The 20,207-nt window shown below is 40.4% G+C and overlaps 2 protein-coding genes across 5 annotated transcripts in view; both read right to left on the reverse strand.

Moving 5' to 3' along the window:
* Positions 1-20,207, reverse strand: part of LOC125715607 (uncharacterized) — a 53,212-nt gene that overhangs the window by 3,123 nt on the left and 29,882 nt on the right. The gene's annotated exons all lie outside the window — the stretch shown is intronic.
* The window catches only part of LOC125715604 (uncharacterized), a 64,314-nt gene continuing 55,147 nt past the window's right edge, over positions 11,041-20,207 (reverse strand). For all 4 annotated transcript variants that reach the window (XM_048987365.1, XM_048987367.1, XM_048987366.1 and 1 more), the window contains 8 exons: positions 17,742-17,905; positions 15,895-15,919; positions 15,656-15,739; positions 13,901-13,937; positions 12,159-13,171; positions 11,794-11,944; positions 11,595-11,713; positions 11,041-11,079 (listed from right to left, as the gene is read on the reverse strand). In XM_048987365.1, the coding sequence (XP_048843322.1) occupies positions 12,669-13,171; positions 13,901-13,937; positions 15,656-15,739; positions 15,895-15,919; positions 17,742-17,905 (813 nt within the window). In that variant the 3' untranslated portion in view covers positions 11,041-11,079; positions 11,595-11,713; positions 11,794-11,944; positions 12,159-12,668. The remainder of the gene's footprint in view (positions 11,080-11,594; positions 11,714-11,793; positions 11,945-12,158; positions 13,172-13,900; positions 13,938-15,655; positions 15,740-15,894; positions 15,920-17,741; positions 17,906-20,207) is intronic.

Here is a 20,207-nt window from a genome sequence, read left to right on the forward strand (position 1 = left end):
AGATCTCATCAATGGCCACTGTGTATGCATTTAATGTAAATGTGTAAAATAGATACATCCCGTGTTTTATGCTTCACTTCTCACACTACTGGCATTTGTGTTGTAATAGCTTTTTTTTCCATACCTGGTGTTTTGAAGAGGCTCACTCCATTCTCATCCAGACCGGCGGGACCTTTAAGCTCCTCGATGGCCAGGTGGATGAGCTGGAATGTTTCCTGAGCGCCGAGTGTGACCCTCCGTACATGATGTTTCAGCTGCTCCCTGGATATGTAGAGCCGCACTACATCCTCGTCTGACACGGACTTCAGCGCTGCCGGGTCCTTGGCTCTGACCGCCTTGATGAGCAGCTCCAAGTCCGTGCGGTTGTACGCCAGCACTGCCCCAGCTACAGCAGACTTGAAAATGGCGTACTTGCAGTGAGACTCTGTTCGGATGGCTGCGTCAAACCGGTGGATCCAATGGAAAATGTCCAGACGCACAACCATCCCACTGTCCACCCAAGGCTGGAACATGACAGATTTCATACTGTAATATGCCTCTCATTTGTTTATTTTTTGGCTTTGTTCTTTACAGTAACTTTTCTGGAGTACTGAATATGGCAAACATGACTGATAACTAATATGTAACAACTGCACAGTATACAAATATTTTTGGTAGACGACCATACTTTTTTTTTATTATAGTCTTACAGTTTCTACTTTGCATGCCAACAACTATTTTGAGTGTGTTGGAGAAAGCGGCAAAGCTTTACACTCCAAATCATATATGTTGGAGAAAGCGCTAGGCTTTGCACCCCAACTCTGCATACACTATGAATTACGAGACAACACGCTTTAAAGTTTTACTTGCGCAAGGGTACCCACACTTTCAGCAGAATGTGCTACAAAGGGTGGTTCCCCTTAGCTCCTTTATTTATAGTCAGTGGGAGGCGCAGGGGTCTCGCAAAATAGGGAGGTGAGAGCAAGAAGAGAAAGTTCTGGTTTTGCTTAGGTGGGCAGCTGTTGAGCACATACTCAGGGTACGTGCAAGCTGAATGCTATTATTAATATAATCTAAAGTATGAGGCTAGAGGAAAACAATAATGTATATACATTTACACTCATTGCTGATTTATACAGAAATGATAACAAATGATTAATAAGTTTCTTCAACCTAACAGAGTGGTAGTGTTTTCATTTCTTTGAGTTTAGATAGAATTTTAGGGTTTGTGCTTAGTGGATTGATCAAAGGAGAGGAGATTTTAGGAAATGTTTTAGCAATGCAGAAAAACTAAAATGTTAAGGCATGTCAGACTACTTTGAAAGTGGGTGAGAGGCCTCAGACTCCAAAGGGTTACAGTAAATACTTATTATGCTATGTTTCTTTTATGTTCCTCTTTTTGAGTCTGGGAATTTTTTGTCATAGTACCAATCTATCTATCCAGTGCTACTTTATCATTCCATCCTCTTTGCGCAATGTAGTGATGTAAAGTGCTGTCAGCAAAACAGCATGATACTACCACCACCCTGCTTGACCATTGGTTCAGTGTTCTTAGGTTAAGAAAGCAACCTCACCTTGATCCCCTGCAAACATATCTCTTTTCATTGTGGCCAAGCAGAGAAGTTAATGACACATTCACACGTCATTGTGACTGCCCCCCATCCCCACCCCGTGAATATGCAGCCATCAGCAGCCTTTCAGACTTAGCCAGACAGAACACACTAAGGAATGTGTCTGTTTTATTCAAGCACAGTACAGAACCATACGTTTTTTTATTTTTCATTTTCCACTCTGTCCACCTTTATTCTCCACAATCAACCGTATTACTTTGTTTAGGCCTGTAATTAGTCTGTTACGCACATCTTGGGTCACTCTCCTCTCCCAACATAACTCTTGCTTGGACACGCTGCTGCTTTGTATCTGGCTTGGCCTCCTTGCAGATGAAGTATTTCATCATGTGCCAAACGAGCTTAAAATCTGTTTAATTTTCATATACCACACTGTCCCTCATTGCATGACAATATCAATCTTATTACTTTGTTTCAGTCTGTAATTATTATACTGCATACATCATGGGTCCGCCTCATCTCCAAAAGGTGAAGTAAAATACAAAATTCTAATTTCATCAATAAACTGACTAAAAACACATTTTGCTAGTTTTAGGCCATCTTTGCCTCACAACAGAAATAATTTCCTAAATTTGACAGGTCATTTATTACAGTGTAGTCAGTTTATTAATGAAATTGGAATTTTATCTAAATACAAGAAAATTATACTTGCTTAGATTTTCATTTTTTTGTAGTGAAGTTAAGATACCTGAAATCAGGTGTTCTACCTGATTTCAGGTAAGTCACTTCAGCTTTCATAATCACTGCTCCCCCTGGTGGATGGATAAATCATTGCAAGTACTTTACACACAGCGAGGTAAGGGGCGGATCATGCCGGCCCACTTGTTCATTACATCATATTGGGGGATCTCATTACAGTCAAGGTCCCACCCAGAACCCAGCAGGGGCCAGCCAAGGACCAGCCAAGGTCCCATCATGGAAAGTGGGGAAAATTCAAGCGGCTACATCTGTATGTGCAGGAATCCCTGAAACAAGGGATCATTTGTCCCTCCACATCAAATTTTGCGCCTGGGTTCTTTTTTGTAGCTAAGACAGACGGAAATCTAAGACCTTGAATAGATTATTGAGCCCTCAATAAGATTATGCAAAAAAGGAGAGCCTCTCCCCCTGATCTCTTCAGCCTTGGAGCAATTTCGTTCTGCTCGTCAAAGTTGGACCTAAGGAGTGCCTATAATCTGACCAGTATAAAGGAGAGTGTCAAGTGGAAGACCTCATTCATTACTACTACTGGGCAATATGAATATCTCTTGATGCCTTATGGGCTTTCTAATAGCCCTTCGGTCTTCCAGTCCTTCATCAATGATATATTGGGTGATATGTTGAACATCTTTGTGACTGCATATATTGATGATATTCTGATTTATTCTGAAACAGAAGAATGGCATATCGAGCATGTGCGAAAGGTACTCCAGTGCCTGAGACAGAATCAACTCTATGTGAAAGGTGAGAAGTGTGAGTTCCATCGTGACACAGTGAAATTCTTGGGGTATGTCATCTCTCCTGGGAGTGTAGCTATGGACCGAGACAAGGTCACTGCCATGTGAGACTGGCCCCAACCCAAGACTATCAAGGGACTTGGGTGATTCTTAAGTTCTGCAAATTTTTATAGACCGTTTATTCAGAATTTTAGTGTTGTGGCAGCTCCCCTAACAGACTTGATCAGACAAGGAGAGAAGAAACTGAGGTGGACCCCAGGAGCACATCTCGTCTTCAAGAACCTCAAACAGCGGTTCTGCTCAGCCCCCATCCTGTGACAACCCGACTCCCAACTCCCGTTCCTGGTAGAAGTGAATGCCTTGGAAGCAGGCATGGGGGCAGTCCTGGCCCAAAAGGACCCTCTCACTGGTAAGACCCATCCATGTGCATTCTTGTCACGTAAACTCACTGCAGCCGAACAAAATTACGACATCGGGAATCGAGAATTTTTATCCATAAAAAAATTCTTTGGAAGAATGGAGACACTGGTTAGAAGGGGCATTACATCCCTTCCAGGTACTTACGGATCATCACAATTTGCAATATCTTCGGGAAGCCAAACATCTTGACGCTCGGCAGGCTCGCTGGGTGCTGTTTTTTTTTTTTTTTACCCATTTTGACTTCAAGGTCACCTACCTCCCAGGGTCCAAGAACATCAAGGTGGATTCCCTCTCCCGCAAATTTCCCTCAGTCAAGAACCTTGAATCCGCCTCGCCTATCTTACCTCCATCTTGCTTTCTGAGTCCCGTGACCTGGGATTTAGAGCAACGTCTACTGGATTGGAACCAGAAAACACTGCCGCCTCCTGAATGTCCACCACAGAAGACCTTCGTTCCCTCTCAACTGCGTAACAAGGTACTGCAATGGGTGCACACTTCCATATAGCCTGGACATCCTGGAATAAAAGCTACTTCACGCATCTTGGAGAAGCACTACTGGTGACTGGGGTGGGGAAAGGCGATGGAAAGGTATGTCCTGTCTTGTCCTCTATGTGCTCAGCTTAAAATCCTCACTGGTCCACCTGCGGGGCTATTACAACCCCTCCCGGTACCCAGCCGCCCGTGGTCCCATATTGTGCTTGATTTCATCACCGATCTGCCCCCATTTAAAGGGAATACCACTATTTTGACCTTAGTCGATCACTTTTCAAAGATGTGCTGGCTGATTCCCCTCCCGAAGTTACCGACATCCTTGGAATTGACAGACCTGTTATTACACAGGGTTTTCGGTACTATGGACTCCCTGAAGACATAGTCTTGGACAGAGGATCCCAGTTTACCTCCCAAGTTTTCAGGGCTATGTTTTCACTGTTGAATATCTCACGCAGTCTTTATTCAGCCTATCTCCCCCAATCCAATGGCCAAACCGAGAAAACCAACCGAATGGTCGTGCTTCCCCCATGTTTTTTTTACTCAGTTTCTTAACACCCCTACCAGGGGAGATGCCATTCTTGATCTTGTTCTCTCTAATAACCAGGACAGGATTGGTAAATTAGACGTTTTAGAACCACTTGACAGTAGCGATCATAACATGGTCAAATTTGAAGTTAAGTTTAGTGTTCGAAGAGCTAAGTCCAAATCAAAAATATACAATGTTAGGCAGGCTGACTAAGTGTATGAGACTAAAACTAGAAACTGTGAACTGGATGGAGTTAAATAACAAAACTGTTGAAGAGGCCTGGGAATTTTTTAAAAGCACATTATTGCAAGTGCAAGAGGACTTCATACCTGTTTCCAGCAAGAATAAATCTAGGAAATTGCAACCTAGGTGGTTTACTAGGGAAATAAAGTATAAAGTAAAGAGGAAAAGGGCTTTGTTCCAGCAATGGAAAATAACTGATGATGACAGAATAAAGCAGGAATATCTAAGTCTACAGGCTGAGTTAAAAAATGATATTAGACGAGCTAAAAGAAATGTCGAAAGGATGATTGCATTGGAAGCTAAGGATGACGTTAAAAGTTTCTTCCAGTATTTTAACTCTAAAAGAGCTCTAAAAGCTGAAATTACCAATCTGCAGGATAGTAAGGGTCTTATAATAGTAAACGACATTGATATAGTAAATGAGTTCAATGATAGTTTTGCACGGGTATTCACTGTTGAGGACATTAGTAACTTACCAGTTCTTATTACTGATCCAGCATCGTCTATAGCTAATATATATATATATATATATATATATATATATATATATATATATATATATATATATATATATATATAACTGAAGCAGATGTTTTGCAAAGCCTAGCTAAGCTCAAAAAAAATAAATCACAGGGCCCTGATGGCATCTTACCTATAGCGTTAAAAGAGATGAGGGATATTATTTGCCGACCATTAACTTTACTGTTTCAAAAATCCTTATCTGAAGGTGTGGTACCTTCTGATTGGAAGCATGCCAACATAACACCCATTTTCAAAAAAGGGGATAGAAGTAATTTGTCTAACTATAGGCCAATCAGTCTAACTTGTATAACTGGTAAAGTTATGGAGGCTATAATCAAAGAGAAAATGGTAGATTACCTGGACTCCAATAACATTTTGCGGGATAGCCAGCATGGATTTAGGAGAGGTAGATCCTGTTTAACGAATCTGTTGGAGTTTTTTGAGGAAGCTACTCATGAAGTTGATGACAAGAAGGCCTATGATGTCATCTACTTAGATTTCCAAAAGGCTTTTGATGTTGTCCCCCACAAGAGGCTCCTACTTAAACTCAAAGCAGCAGGTATTTTAGGTACCGTAGCGACCTGGATTGATAACTGGTTAACAGATAGGAAACAGCGAGTAGTTATACGAGGCACAATGTCACAGTGGGCCTGCGTCCATAGTGGAGTACCGCAGGCTTCGATTTTAGGACCACTATTGTTTCTAATTTACATAAATGATATAGATACCAATATATACAGTAAACTGGTGAAATTTGCAGATGACACCAAGGTGGGTGGTGTAGCAGATACTGAATTAGCGGCTCAGCAGCTACAGCGGGATCTTGATTTAATTAGTGACTGGGCCGATACCTGGCAGATGAAATTTAACGTAGACAAATGTAAGGTACTCCATGTAGGGAGCAGAAATATAAAGTACAGGTATTTTATGGGTGTCACTGAAATAAAGGTAGCTGATCATGAAAAAGACCTTGGTGTGTATGTTAATGCTTCCATGTCCCATTCTCGCCAGTGTGGGGAAGCAATAAAAAAGGCCAATAGGATGTTGGGGTATATCTCCAGGTGTGTGGAGTATAAGTCAAGGGAGGTAATGCTAAGATTATACAATTCCTTGGTGAGACCTCACCTAGAATATTGTGTGCAGGTTTGGTCACCATATCTTAAAAAGGACATTGTGGCCTTAGAAAAGGTGCAGCGTAGGGCCACAAAAATGATTCCTGGTCTTAGAGGAATGTCATACGAGGAAAGGTTACTTGAGCTAAATCTGTTCAGTCTCAAGCAAAGGAGACTGAGGGGGGACATGATCCAGGTATATAAGATTCTAACAGGTTTGGATGCTGTTCAACCAAATAGTTACTTCAGCATTAGTTTAAATACACGAAATCGTGGCCATAGGTGGAAATTAGCGGGAGAACATTTCAAGCTGGATTTAAGGAAGCACTTCTTTACACAGCGCGTAGTCAAAGTATGGAATAGTCTTCCTGATAACGTAGTGCAAGCTGAATCGTTGGGTTCCTTTAAATCAGAGCTAGATGAGATTTTAACAACTCTGAGCTATTAGTTAAGTTCTCCCCAAGCGAGCTTGATGGGCCGAATGGCCTCCTCTCGTTTGTATAGTTCTTATGTTCTTATGTGCGAAATATGCCTACAACTCGATACCCCACGCTGTGATGGGTCTAACTCATTTCCAGTGTGTTCTTGGTTTCTGGCCTCCACTTTTCCCTTGGAGCCCCACTCCCACAGACTGGTATCAACATGGCAAAAGAGTGTGGGAACAGATGTGCCTTTTACTGAAGCAGGGAGTGGCATGAACCAAAACCTTCGGAGATCACAGGGGAAAACCAGGACCCAGCTTCCAAGAGGGGGATAGAGTCTGGTTAGCTACGAAGAACCTTCATCTCCCTTCAGGTCACAAACTGAGCCCCAAATTCATTGGGCCCTTCCAGGTGACACGGTGGGTGCGCCCGGTGACCTACCACCTACAACTCCCTCGTGTATATAGAATCCCACGTTTCATGTGTCCTTGCTCAAACCTGTTCGATGTAGTCTCGCCCAACCCCCTTCTGGCCCCATGGATGTCCCTGCTCCACTTCTCCTTCTAGGTGACGACGTTTATGTGGTCCACGATCTGTTAGATTCTCGTCGCCGGCGGGGACAACTCCAGTATCTGGTGGACTGGGAAGGTTTTCACCCAGAGGAGCGAAGCTGGATTCCTGCCAAAGATGTCCTGGATCCCTCCCTCATTGCACATTTGCACAGGTCTCACCCAGAACATCTGGCCACACCTTCTACTACCAATTAACAGATGGTAATTAAACCTCACACTGACAACAGCACAGTGTGAGGTATTGTTGCGAAGCAAATACTGAGTGGTCTGACTTTGTGTTTTCTCCCCATTTGCGGTCTGTCATCCTTGCCCTACCTGGACCTCCTGCCAGCCCTTCTGCCCTTCCACCCCCCACCTCCCCCCGTAAGATCCCTCGTGTTCCTACCTGTGTATCATCCACGTCTTCGGCTAAATCTCCTGACTCTCGACTACTCTTTGTGTCACTCCCAATAAACTTGGTTGCCTGGCTTCTGGTGTTTGCGTCTTGGTTGGCAGGACAAAAAAAAATTTCTTAAAAATTTCACATTTTTAGTTTCACAGAAGATATAGGATCAGAACGCTAACAAAAGGCAAAGTTTAAAATATTAAAACAATACAGTGGTACCTCGGTTCTTGAACTCATTAGAACTCGAATTTCTCAAGTCAAATCAACCAGTTCGAAAAAAGATGACCTAGAACTTGATCTGAATCTCAGAAGTCAATCCATGAACCGACCTAAGAACTTGTACGCACGGGGAAATGAGTCATGCGGCACGTCTCTCAGCGGAAACAAAGGGTAACACTTCAGTCTCAGCCTCACATTCGCTGTGATAGCATCGTTTGTTGGTGATAGTGCTTTTTTTTAAAAAAAAAAAATATATATATATATATATCTATCGGGTAATACACTGTACTTCATATCATTTTGGTAGCCATTGCTCAGCAAAAAGTTATGCAATAGTTGTACAAATGTTACAACCTAAAAGTTTGCAATTTGCAAAAAATACGCTCATTGCATATTACAGTTCCAGGTTGGTATATACCGGCTGATTAACAGACTTGGCTTTTTTTTACTACCTCGACAGTCAATGATATGGACAGACTTGTCAGGACATCATGCTCCACTCCCTCCAGCAAACAGGAAAAGGGATGTAAGATGTATATCGGCAACTACGTCGACAATTATGAGGGTGTCGTTACGTTGAAATGTTACGTCGTAGCAGCTCGTGTTAAAATGCTATCGTTTAGATGCCTAAAGTAAAATTTTGCTGTTTTGTTTGAATATGACCGGCGGACTTGTTAGCTAACTTTCGATTGTGAATCGGTTTTCTTTCATACAGATACTATCAAGATGCTGTATAAAAATGTAACGTTACTGTCTCAAATTGTGTGTTTGTCCTTCCTCCCAGTGTCAATGAAAAACAGGGTGACGAGAGGTCAGCGTGAGGGCAGACTGTCATAGATCAATGAGGAAAAGTGAAAAGCCACACGACTTGAGAGCAGGGTCATTATTATGGCAATGATTAGGCAAGCTGATAAAATGCTTGTCAGCTTAAAAGTAGTATTATCCAAGCAAAACATATATTTCTAAGAATTAATATATTTTGATATTTTGTCTGTTACACTCAAAAATGATATGTTGGCATTACTTAACTTTGTCAACAGGTTTCACGTAAGTTGCCTTTAAGAAAGAATATTTATTTCAGTGAACATAAGGCAATTACATAAAGTTAATGTAATTTTGTTTAGTTCAATCAACGTAACATTCATGATTTTGTTTTAATCTATTTGGTTAAGTTCAATTACTTATAATTTATATTATGTTCAGAGATGAGAAAAGCCAGTTTCATTGTGTTTATTAAATAACATTTTTACAATGTTTTACAATAAACACTTTCTATTGTTTTTCCCAACAATAAAATGTTTTTCAAAATCTACATGCTGTCATACTTTTCAAAATAGTTTTAACTTATTACAATAAGTTACAATTTTAATACTATTAAAAGAATAATACAAGTATAAAGTAAAATAAAAGCATGTAGCCTTTAAATGAAAGGATTGACAATGCTTTTTATACTTGGAAAAAGTTAACAGCCTTTAACAATATGAAGTACACCTTCTTTTTTTTTGTGACCAAATTTTTATTAGAGATTTTTATAACAAAGAACAAAATGGAACAAAACAGAACATACTCCACCCCCACCCCACCCCCAATACACCCTGAGACAGCAGTTCAAATATAAAGAAACAAAAAACCAATAAAGGTCACCGGCACACTCAGCCACGGAGAGCACAGATAAAAATTGAGGATAAAAGAAATAACACACTTATACCACTGAAAAATGTTAGAATTAGGAAAGTAAAAATCAAAACAAAAAACAAGGAATATGGCCTCAGGACATGACCTGCAACCAATCTTTGACCAGCTGCACGTCATGGACCCAGCTCTGGATTGTAGAACCAGACGAGTTGTTAATCCGGGCTGCAGAGAGTTCCAGCAGAAGCAGATCAAGAAAGGTGGACTTCCAGACAGAAGGAATGAAGTACACCTTCTTGCAATTAAAAAAATCAGCTAACAACACTTGTTATTCGAAGGAATATTAACATTTGAAAGCTCTATAACGTTTTTACAATGTTTTCAAACAAGAACATGTTTACAAAATCTAAGTAATGTCTTCACTTTTCAAAATAAAACTTCTTTACTTATTACAAGTTACAAAAATAATATTACCAGTAAAAAAATACTGTCTTTAAATGATTTACAAAAATATACTTTATACTTTACTGCTTTTTTTTCAGGTTTACTAAACATTGCAGTAAAGCAAAAGTAAAGATTATTAAAGACATCACCTGGTTAGCACTGAAAAAATTACTGCAACAGCCAGTGCAACATTATGGACAAAACATAGGTCCTGCCTCTTAGCCCTTGTTTCAAGTTACAGTGCCTATGATAGGAGTTTATTTTTTAAGACCTGGACTTTGTTTGACAGCTTGTTGGCATCGAGTTGCATAAAAATCTTTTGAAACAATTCAAAACTATATCTCAGATCCTGCGGGTAAGCTAAGTTTACTGCATAAATTAGACCAACCATGATGGAACATGCATTAGCTACATTGTCCAAGTTTTTAAGTACTTGGATGCCTTCGATGATGACACCAACATCTGCCCCTTCATGTTTGATGGCATAGATTCCGAGTGTCACGATCGCGGACAAAGCGGGCGATCGTCGGGCAGGCGAGCGAGCAAGGAGCAGGCAGGCAAGCAGGATACGGGGAAAACGGGTCTTTAATCGGGGAAACGGAGCGGGTAGAGCGGGACGGAACACAGGCATTGACAAACATCAATGACGGACAGGGCAAACAGGTAAGACCAGGACTTAAAACAGGACAGGACTAATCAAAGTAAGTGGACAAAGCTGGAGACGATCAGGGAAGCACACGTGGATAATCAGGGGGCGTGGCACACACGAGGAGCCGACGAGCCGGGCATGACACCGAGAGTGGTGTTGCTCATCAAAATTTGGGTTTCATCATGTTCAGCGTCCTAAAAGTAACAAAAGACAAGTACAAAAAAAAAACAATTAACAGATCAAGGGTAAAAATAGGAACTGGTTTTAGAGAAAAAAGTTTCTTAAGAAAAATTTAAATAGCTTACCATGGACTCCTTCACAAGGTTTGAAGGATCTTCATTTAGGTAGACCACTAAGGCTTTCAGGATGCATTCATACTTTTTTTCAATGATGATGCTCTAATCAAAATGAAATGAGAATTAGTAATTTTTGCTGTACATCTTAAATTTAAGTAGCATTATGCAAATTATCCCACTGCTGTATTTTACGAAAGTCAAGTGTGTACATCAACCAATGGTCCCAAATCAGAAGCACTGCATAGGATACACAATTATCTTGAACGTCTGAGCTGTTGTAATTGTAGTTGCAAAAACATCTCTGTTAAAGTATGAGAGGCAAAAAGTCATTGATGCTTCAAAATAAAAAAAAAAATCATATTTGGAGCCGAAGAAAGACAATTCACCTTTAACTTTTAATCCATAATTTTTGTATAAAAGAGTACATGAAGGATGAGTTAAAAATAACAAAATCATATTTGGATGAAATATTAGTTTGGCCTATTATTGTCATGCCCGGCTCGTCCGCTCCTCGTGTGTGCCACGCCCCCTGCCTTCCCACGTGTATTTCCCTGATTGTACCCCGCTGTATCTGATTACTTTGATTAGTCTTGTCTGGTTTTAAGTCCTGGTCTTACCTGTTAGCGGTGTCCGTCATTGATGTCAGTAGCCGTCCTATGTTCCCTGTCCCGGATCTCCCAAATAAACCCCGTGTTTGCCTTGAATTCGCCTTGTCTGCCTGTTCCTGTCGGCCGACCTGCACGATTGCCGCTTCGTCAGCCTGCGATCGTGACAATTATGAATTATGAGAATTGGTGATGAATTTAGAGAACATACCTGATGCAAAACTGACAGGATGTCTGATCTTCTTTGTGGCTGCTCCTCCTTTCTTTTTGAAATTTTTGAGGAGCTGGGGGGAGAGATGATCAAGCTGACCCATGAATTTGGACACCAAAGGAATTATAATCCTGCTGAATTCCGCAGATACCTGGTACAATTTCCAAACAAAACAAAAGAGAGAGACAAATCAGGGTGCTTCGTAGATTTTTGACAGGACATCATCATACACTTCCTTTACCAGCACTCACAGATAACACACATGTACGATAAATGAACAAACCTGAATTACATCTAAAGTATTTCAAATCATAGTTTAGAATAACAACATCCAAGCAAGCTGACATGACATTAAAGACATATACCTCTCGCTCAGTAAAGAGTGCTGGCCATCTGTTCTTGAATTCCGCAATGAAAGGTGAATCTTCTACCACCTCGTGCCTCCGTAGAGCAAACGTTCTGTCCATCAGCCCCTTGATAACCTGCTCATTGTTTCTTTTAGTTACCTCCAATAATAGTGTAATCCTTTGATTTTCAAGTGTTTCTTTTGTTTCACCCATTGGCTAATCTGGACAGTAATTTACCTCAGCTTTTCTCGGTTTCTTCTTGGTTAGGACTTCCAGTGGATCCTTTTCGCTTATGGGAATTGATGTTCAGCTCAGAACATCCTGTTTCCCAATTTTGTTCTGTAGTTTGCCATCTTATATTTTAAACTAATTTTCCAGCCATAGTAGCCACTCACAGAGCCCTTTTCTTTTAGACGTGGATGCTTCTGTATCAACGCAGCGGCTACATCATCAAGATCTGCAGCTGAAGGGTATGCCTTGAACTTTATTATTTCTGAGACTAAAGAATCCAAAATGTCAGACTTTTAGCTAGGAATTGGGACTCAGGACAGTATCATCAGTTTGATAAGCAAGTTGAGCTTTTTGCAGTTGTATTTCTGCATCAAAACTAAACTGTGGTATTGGGAAAGTATTGGGCCAAGCTTGCCTTCTGACAGAGGATGCAGATTCTGTCGACAGTACAGATGATGGTGAGGATATTATGTCTGTATCATAGGAAGATACTGAAGAGGTCTCACTTTGTTTTGGCACAGATGAAGAAGAGGTACTTGTAGATGTCGGCAAAAAAATTATTTTGAGTGTAGCTCTGTCTTGTAAGTCCGAAGTTGAACTGAGGTTGACAAATTCATTAAAATCCAGATCTTTGAGCTGAAATCGAAAATCTTCTAACACACCAAGTTGTGTTTGGATTTCTTTTTTAAGGTCATTCAATGAGTCTGCTATACCAGCTGGGAGATTTAACCTTTCATAGTTATTTTCTCCTAAGATTACTTGGCTGAGTTTGGCTGAGGTTGCCATTGCGTCAAACTTGTCTGGAAGAGAGAAGGGGATGAATATTAGTAGAATGTCAGCAGACCAATTTTAAGTAATTACCATAAACAAAACAAATGAAAAATATTAAATGATATTTGATTTTTGAAACTTCATACAAAGATAAGACTATAACTGTGTAATATGATCTTATGCGTTAAAACCTACACTCTTAACCCAATACTTGACTACTAGAAAACTGCATGGAAACTCATTGCCTTAAACCATTCAAGTTTTTACACAAGGTAAAACTGAATAGCCTTTGTTGAAGTAACATAGAACCTACGATTCTATGTGGTTATATGTTAATTCAACTAGGGCTGTTAAGTTTTTACTGAAGGTGAAACTAAAGTGGCTTAAGGCAATTGTTACGATGCGGGTTGCGATTGCGCTGGTTAAGCGGACAACAAAGCAGGCTGGCAGACAGAGTATGGGCAAGCTGGGGATTTATTAAGAACGGGCTGGGCTGTACGGGACAAAAGCTCGAACATCGACAAACATCAATGACGGACCATGAACTCAGGCGAGACTAGGACTGAAATAGACAGGACTGGGCGAAAATAAGTGGACACAGCTGAGTACGATCGGGGAAGCACACGTGGATAATCAGGGGGGCGTGGCACACACGAGGATTGTACGAGCCGGGTATGACAGAAACAAGTTTCCACACAATTTTTTTGTAAGGTCAACCATTAAAGGGATAGTTCACCCAAAAATGAAAATATGCTCACCCTTAAGTGGTTCCAAACATTTATGAGTTTCTTTCTTCTATTAAACACAAAAGAAAACATTTTAAAGAAAGCTGAATACCTGTAACCACTGACCAGGCTGTGGATTAAAGCGAATAATATTGTATATAATGTTCAATTTCTTTACACGGATCAATCTTTTCACTTCACAGGACCTCAGTGTGTCATCAGGAGCCATGGCTATTGATTTGTACTCGTTTGTATATTTATTTTTAATCTAAAAAAAAAAAAAAACTTATCACCATTCGCTGCCATTACATGAATCACCAAGGACCAAGGATTCAGCTAAAAATATTCTTTAATGTTCTATTGAAGAAAAAAAGTCACCTACATCTTGGATGTCCTGTGGAAGAAATTTTCATTTTGGGTTAACTACCCCTTTCAGAGTATAGGTTATGCATAAGATCATTCTTTTGCAGTGATAATCAGTGATATCTTTGTACAAAGTTTTACTAATTTACTAATTTCATTTAATAAATTTTCATTTGTGTTTTGTTTAATAGTGCAAAAGGAGTATTACATAGAGTACCAGGTATGACAATAGTGCTGAAACAGATTAATACACCACAATGTCACACAGGACTTCAGTGGTGGTTGTTACTCCTCATCTAAAAGTATGTGTCTTTTTAGAGTAATCATTCTGACTCCTGCAACCATATAGTCAACCAGAGGGTATGAGTCTTTCAAGTCAGAATATGGAGTTAAGCAAATTTATTGAGTTGGTACCAGTTCAAAGGCCCTGAAGTGTTCTTGATACCATGCACACATTTTTTTGGCAATGAAAGCCAGTTTTGTCTTCAATTATACAAATCTGAGAAATTTCTGCAAATTCTGGAAGGCCACAAAGAGATCCGTGGGCAATTATCATGCCATTTCGATACATAATGCCATCACAAGAGACATTTTGTGCAACACTGACAGTGGTCATACCAGGATACCTAGAATTAAGGCAATGTACGACATTCTCTTTCATGACCTCAACAGTAATAGCAGAGATACGTGTGACCTGTAAGGTATTTTTTTCAGGGCTGGGTATGTGGTGGTTATATCCAAGCATCAATTGGTGTTTACTTGCCAAAGTTAGGGTAATGTTCTTGAAGCGATTTGTGTGCCTAACTACTTTTTTAAAGTAGCTATGTTTTGCTTCAAAACGCAATGTCCAAAGAAAAATTAAAGGACCAAAGCAGCGATTCATTTCTGGATAGTGTTCCAGGAAGTGATGCTTTGGAAGCAGTTGTTTAAGAGGGAACAGCTCCTGATATTTCTGACGGTGTTCAGAGATCTTGCATTCCAAAAATGCAATGGTCTCATCTGTATGAGCTGAAGAAACAACCAGTTCGACAATATCTTTCAGGTCTAAAATCAAAAGCCACACAGGTTCATCTGCAGGTACCAAATGCCCAATAATTAATGGCAGTAATCTTAAAAGACACCAATTTTCATGTGCATTGCCACCAACTGATCTTTTGCTTGCAAATGTCTGTAGCACCAACTGAGGTCGAATTGTTTTATCATCCCACTTGTATGGAAAATTATGGATAAGTTCATTGAGCCCATCAAGAGACAAAATCTTCTTTGAAATAAGTACAGTAAAGCACTCTGCTAGCTCAACTGGTACTATGCCTTCAAAAAGATCATGAGCCAAATCAGGAGGATAGCTACTTTAATGTTACAACAGGCTAAGGTTTTCACTGAAAACACATAAACTGCATTTATATTGAGATTCATGACATTTACCTCTTTCTCTGTAGCAAGTTTCACGTGTCCTTGGTGCTCTTCTGCAGTCCGAAGTTTGAATTCACCTCCCTTCACTTCAGTGGTCTGAGAATTTGCACGAGAAGCTGTACAAAATCGACAACAGTACTCGCCTGAAAAGTTCTCAACGAATCCAGCCTTGGAATGTGCGGCAAGATTATTAGCCACAACACATTGTACTGTTCCTTTAAGGAATGTTCCAAGCTGTGGGACATACACACCTTGCTGTTCCAAAGTTTGGAGATCCTGCAAAAGAGGTTGCAAGATTTTTTCAAATCCGTATGTCTTCCCGTCTTCTGTTTTGCATAAAACTGCTAGAAAAATTGAAGACAACGTTGACTGAAACACTGATGGTACATTACCCAAAATCCAGTACACTGCACATAATTTGTGCTTTTTCTTTGATGTCCCAAGAGGGTTTCAGATTTCAAAGTCATCAACGTATAAGCACACAGAAATCCTCAGCTCCTCTGAGAAGAAATCATTTGCTTTAAAATGCAAACCATCCTGAATGGACCTATACTCTTGAGCATCTCTTAACTGTTGAGAATTGACTTTCAAACATTTTGTCAAGCAAGTCATTCTGGCACAGCAGATTCTGTAAAGACTCCAGTACTGGAACATACTGAAAAGTTCTGTTTCCCTTGTCTTCAAGAACATACTCTACAGGGTCTACAATTTTAAAATTTTCCCTGTAATATTGTTTGCGCTTAAATGCAGAAGCTAGTGGACCACCATGCTTTATAGCAGAGAGTAAAGGGTTTGCTTTACTTAAAAATGCAACCAGGTCTGACTAGTACTGCATCATTGTCAATTCTGTGCCTTTGTATGGTGTCTACAATGATTCTGTGAGACAAAGGGAGAGAAGCATCACTCAGTAAATAATGCAAGTCCCCACACAACTCATCTACAGCTGAGCCTGGAACATTGTAGTGATTTTCCAGCTTTAACAGCAAGCAAATTTAAGCTCTACCAACTTTGGCAGGTTCTCTGAAACCTCTTCTGTATCAGTAGAAGAGGAATCATCTTCTAACACAGGTGTTTCAGTTTCTTCATTTGAAGGAGGGTCATTAGCTGTTTCTCTAACCTCTTGTGTTTTCACCATTTCTTCCTTAAAATCTTTTACTGAAAACTGACAATGCTTTTGGCTCTTATGTGATCTGAATGTACCATACACGTTTGTTTTAAATGAGCAGTCCTTAAACATACAACTAACTGTCTCATGACTGCGCAAGTGGTTATTTATATGGAGAAAATAATCATTTACTGAAGGAATGTCAGTAACAGCACAAACATGACAATTTATGACTGTAGTTTGACTAGAATTTTGATTTTGAGGTAGCTGCTCACTGCCATGTGATCTGGGTAAGTGGGACCAGTGCATTCCAGGTTTTAAAAGTGCATGGACAGTTAGAATATGCACATGGATATTTGTGTTTGCGGCCATAATGTCCATGTACCAACCTGAAGTGCTTTAAAAGCTTTGATCTGGAGGCCTGAGACAATCCACAATCTCTGCACAGCCACATACAGGACTCTACAGGCTTGCAGGTTTCAAAAGTATGTGAGTCACCAGACAATAACAACAAAATATGAAAAACTGCAAACTACTAAATTAAAAATGTGTTAGCTGACCAAACAAACAAGCTTACATTAAATAGCTAGATGTCATCTTAATTAAATGTAAAATATGTTTATTACCATGTGTTTTTTGGGGGGGTTTATCAGGCTTGAATAATAAAACGAGATATCAAATAACAATGTGCCAACACCATCTTTTAAGATTAAAACTAGATAAAACTCCTGTACAAGAACAAAACAATCGGATAAAATGGAGAAACCATTCTTTACTAGCAATTTAATATCATTAACAACTTTATTTTGGGTGATGTAATATATATATAAAAGTTCAACAAGTATAAAATTTCACATAAATGCATAAAACAAAAATGTAACTATAATATGAAAGAAGACTTTGTGACAATACTATACACAAGGTATTACAAGTGAGTAATGATTCAGATGTTGTCACAGCATCAATATAAATGCATAAAAGTGAAAATCTCACCTCTGTTTACATAGAGGAAAACGCCTTGTTGTTTTGCGTCTTCGATTCTCATAAAATGGCGCAGATTTAAACGAGCCGAAGAGTACCGTTGTGATTCGTTTCTTGTGGTGTTTTCCAACTGCGTATGTGTAGATTTTACTCCACCTACTGATCAATATGCGGTACTGCAGAAGCAACACAACTCCGTTTCATTCCTTTTAATTATCTGAGCTGTGTAAATTTGAAAAATTACTTCTTTTAATTCTGTCAACACAACTCTTTTAATTTTAATGCACAAACGAAAATTAATTAATTTAAACATAATTACATTCTTTGGACCAACAAATGTCATGTTTAATTTTTTTGAGTGTAGCCTCATATAGAATTCAGCATAATTGTTCTTATTTATGCATTAGCTGTCAAGCAATATCTCATCCAAGCTTTTTTCTCCGTATATGGTGTTAAATCACTCAAAACCTGTTGTTTTGGTGAGCACCCATTGTCCCTGTGTAGCGGGCCGTGCCTCATGCAATCATTTGGTTGCACTTCATCAGACTGCCCATTATTCGCAGCTAAACATTCCTGCTGTGCCCCTGGTGCACAGCTGCACAGACACTGAGCAGATCTGGCATAAACCAAGTATGACACTAGTAAGTCATTGAACATGTCAACTGTACACATTATAGCTATTGTTATGCCATGTTGAAAGTGTCTCTGCTGTCAGGGTGTTAGGCCAGGCCCAGTTGGAGAAATGGAGATTCGAAATCCCAGAAATTGTACATTAGACTGCGTAAGGTGAGATTGTCTTAACTTTGTTTCTCAGTCTGGTTTTTACATGTAACCCGTTTTACATTTGTTGTGGCAGAAGTTTGGCATAGTGATTTTTACTTATATATATACACACACACACACTCAGTAGTTTGTATGGCCCCCACGTGGTTGTATGCATGCCTGACAATGTCGGGGCATGGTCCAAATGAAACCACGGATGGTGTCTTGGGGGATCTCCTCTCAGATCTGGACCGGGGTATCACTGAGCTTCTGGACAGTCTGAGGTGCAACCTGGTGGCATCGGATGGACGAAACAAAATGTCCCAGAGGTGTTCTGTTGGATTTAGCTCAGGCGAGCGTGGGGGGCAGTCAATGGTATCAATTCCTTCATCCTCCAGGAACTGCCTACATGCTCTTGCCACATGAGGCCGGGCATTATTGTGTACCAGGAGGAACCCAGGACCCACTGCACCAGCATAGGCTCTGACAGTGGGTTCAAGAATTTCATCCTGATATCTAATGGCAGTCAAGGTGCCGTTGTCTAGCCTGTAGAGGTCTGTGCGTCCCTCCATGGATATGCCTCCCCAGACCATCACTGACCCACCACCAAACCAGTCAGGCTGAACAATGCTGCAGGCAGCAGAACCCTTCTCCATGGCTTCTCCAGACCCTTTCATGTCTGTCACACGTGCTCAGAGTGAACCTGCACTCATCTGTGAAAAGCACAGGGTGCCAGTGGCAGACATGCAAATTCTGGTATTCTATGGCAAATGCCAATCGAGCTTCATGGTGCTGGGCAGTAAGCACAGGGCCCACTAGAGGACGTTGGGTCCTCAAGCCACCCCCATGAAGTCTGTCTCTGACCAAACAATCAGGAACACTCACACCAGTGGTCTGCTGGAGTTCATTTTCTAGGGCTCCAGCAGTGTTCATCCTGTTCCTCCTTGCACAAAGGAGCAGATACCGGTCCTGCTGATGGGTTAAGGACCTTCTACGGCCCTATCCAGCTCTCCTTGAGTATCTGCCTGTCTACTGGAATCTCCTTCATACCCTTGAGACTGTGTTGGGAGACACAGCAAACCTTCTGGCAATGGCACGTATTGATGCGCCATCCTGGAGGAGTAGGACCACCTGTGCAACCTCTGTAGGGTCCAGGCATCGCCTCATGCTACCATTGGTGACACTGACCGTCACCAAATGCAAAACTAGTGAAAAAACCGTCAGAAAAGATGAGGAGGGAAAAATGCCAGTGGCCTCCACCTGTTAAACCATTCCTGTTTTGGGGGTCATCTCATTGTTGCCCCTCTAGTTCACCTGTTGATAATTTCATTAACACCAAAGCAGCTGAAACTGATTAACAACTACCTCTGCTACTTAACTGACCAGATCAATATCCCAGAAGTTTAATAAACTTGATGCTATACTCTGATTAAAAAGTGTTCCTTAAATTTTTTGAGCAGTGTATTTATTCAATATGTGTGTATGTGTGTGGATGAAATGATTTGATACATGGCACTGACAATTTCATCAAATTCAAAGTAATTATTCAGTTTCTCTCTCTCTGACAATGTGTGTGTGAGAGAGAGCGAGAGAGAGATTATGACTGGTGTTTTTTATTGTAGGTATTTGTTGCCTTTTTGGTCTCATCATTTTTTGGTGTAGGCTCCTATTTAAAGTAGTTCGGCTCAAGCCCCGCCATTTTCAGGAAATATTCTG

Source organism: Brienomyrus brachyistius, chromosome 20 (genome assembly GCF_023856365.1).
Source record: "Brienomyrus brachyistius isolate T26 chromosome 20, BBRACH_0.4, whole genome shotgun sequence".
Taxonomy (NCBI): domain Eukaryota; kingdom Metazoa; phylum Chordata; class Actinopteri; order Osteoglossiformes; family Mormyridae; genus Brienomyrus; species Brienomyrus brachyistius.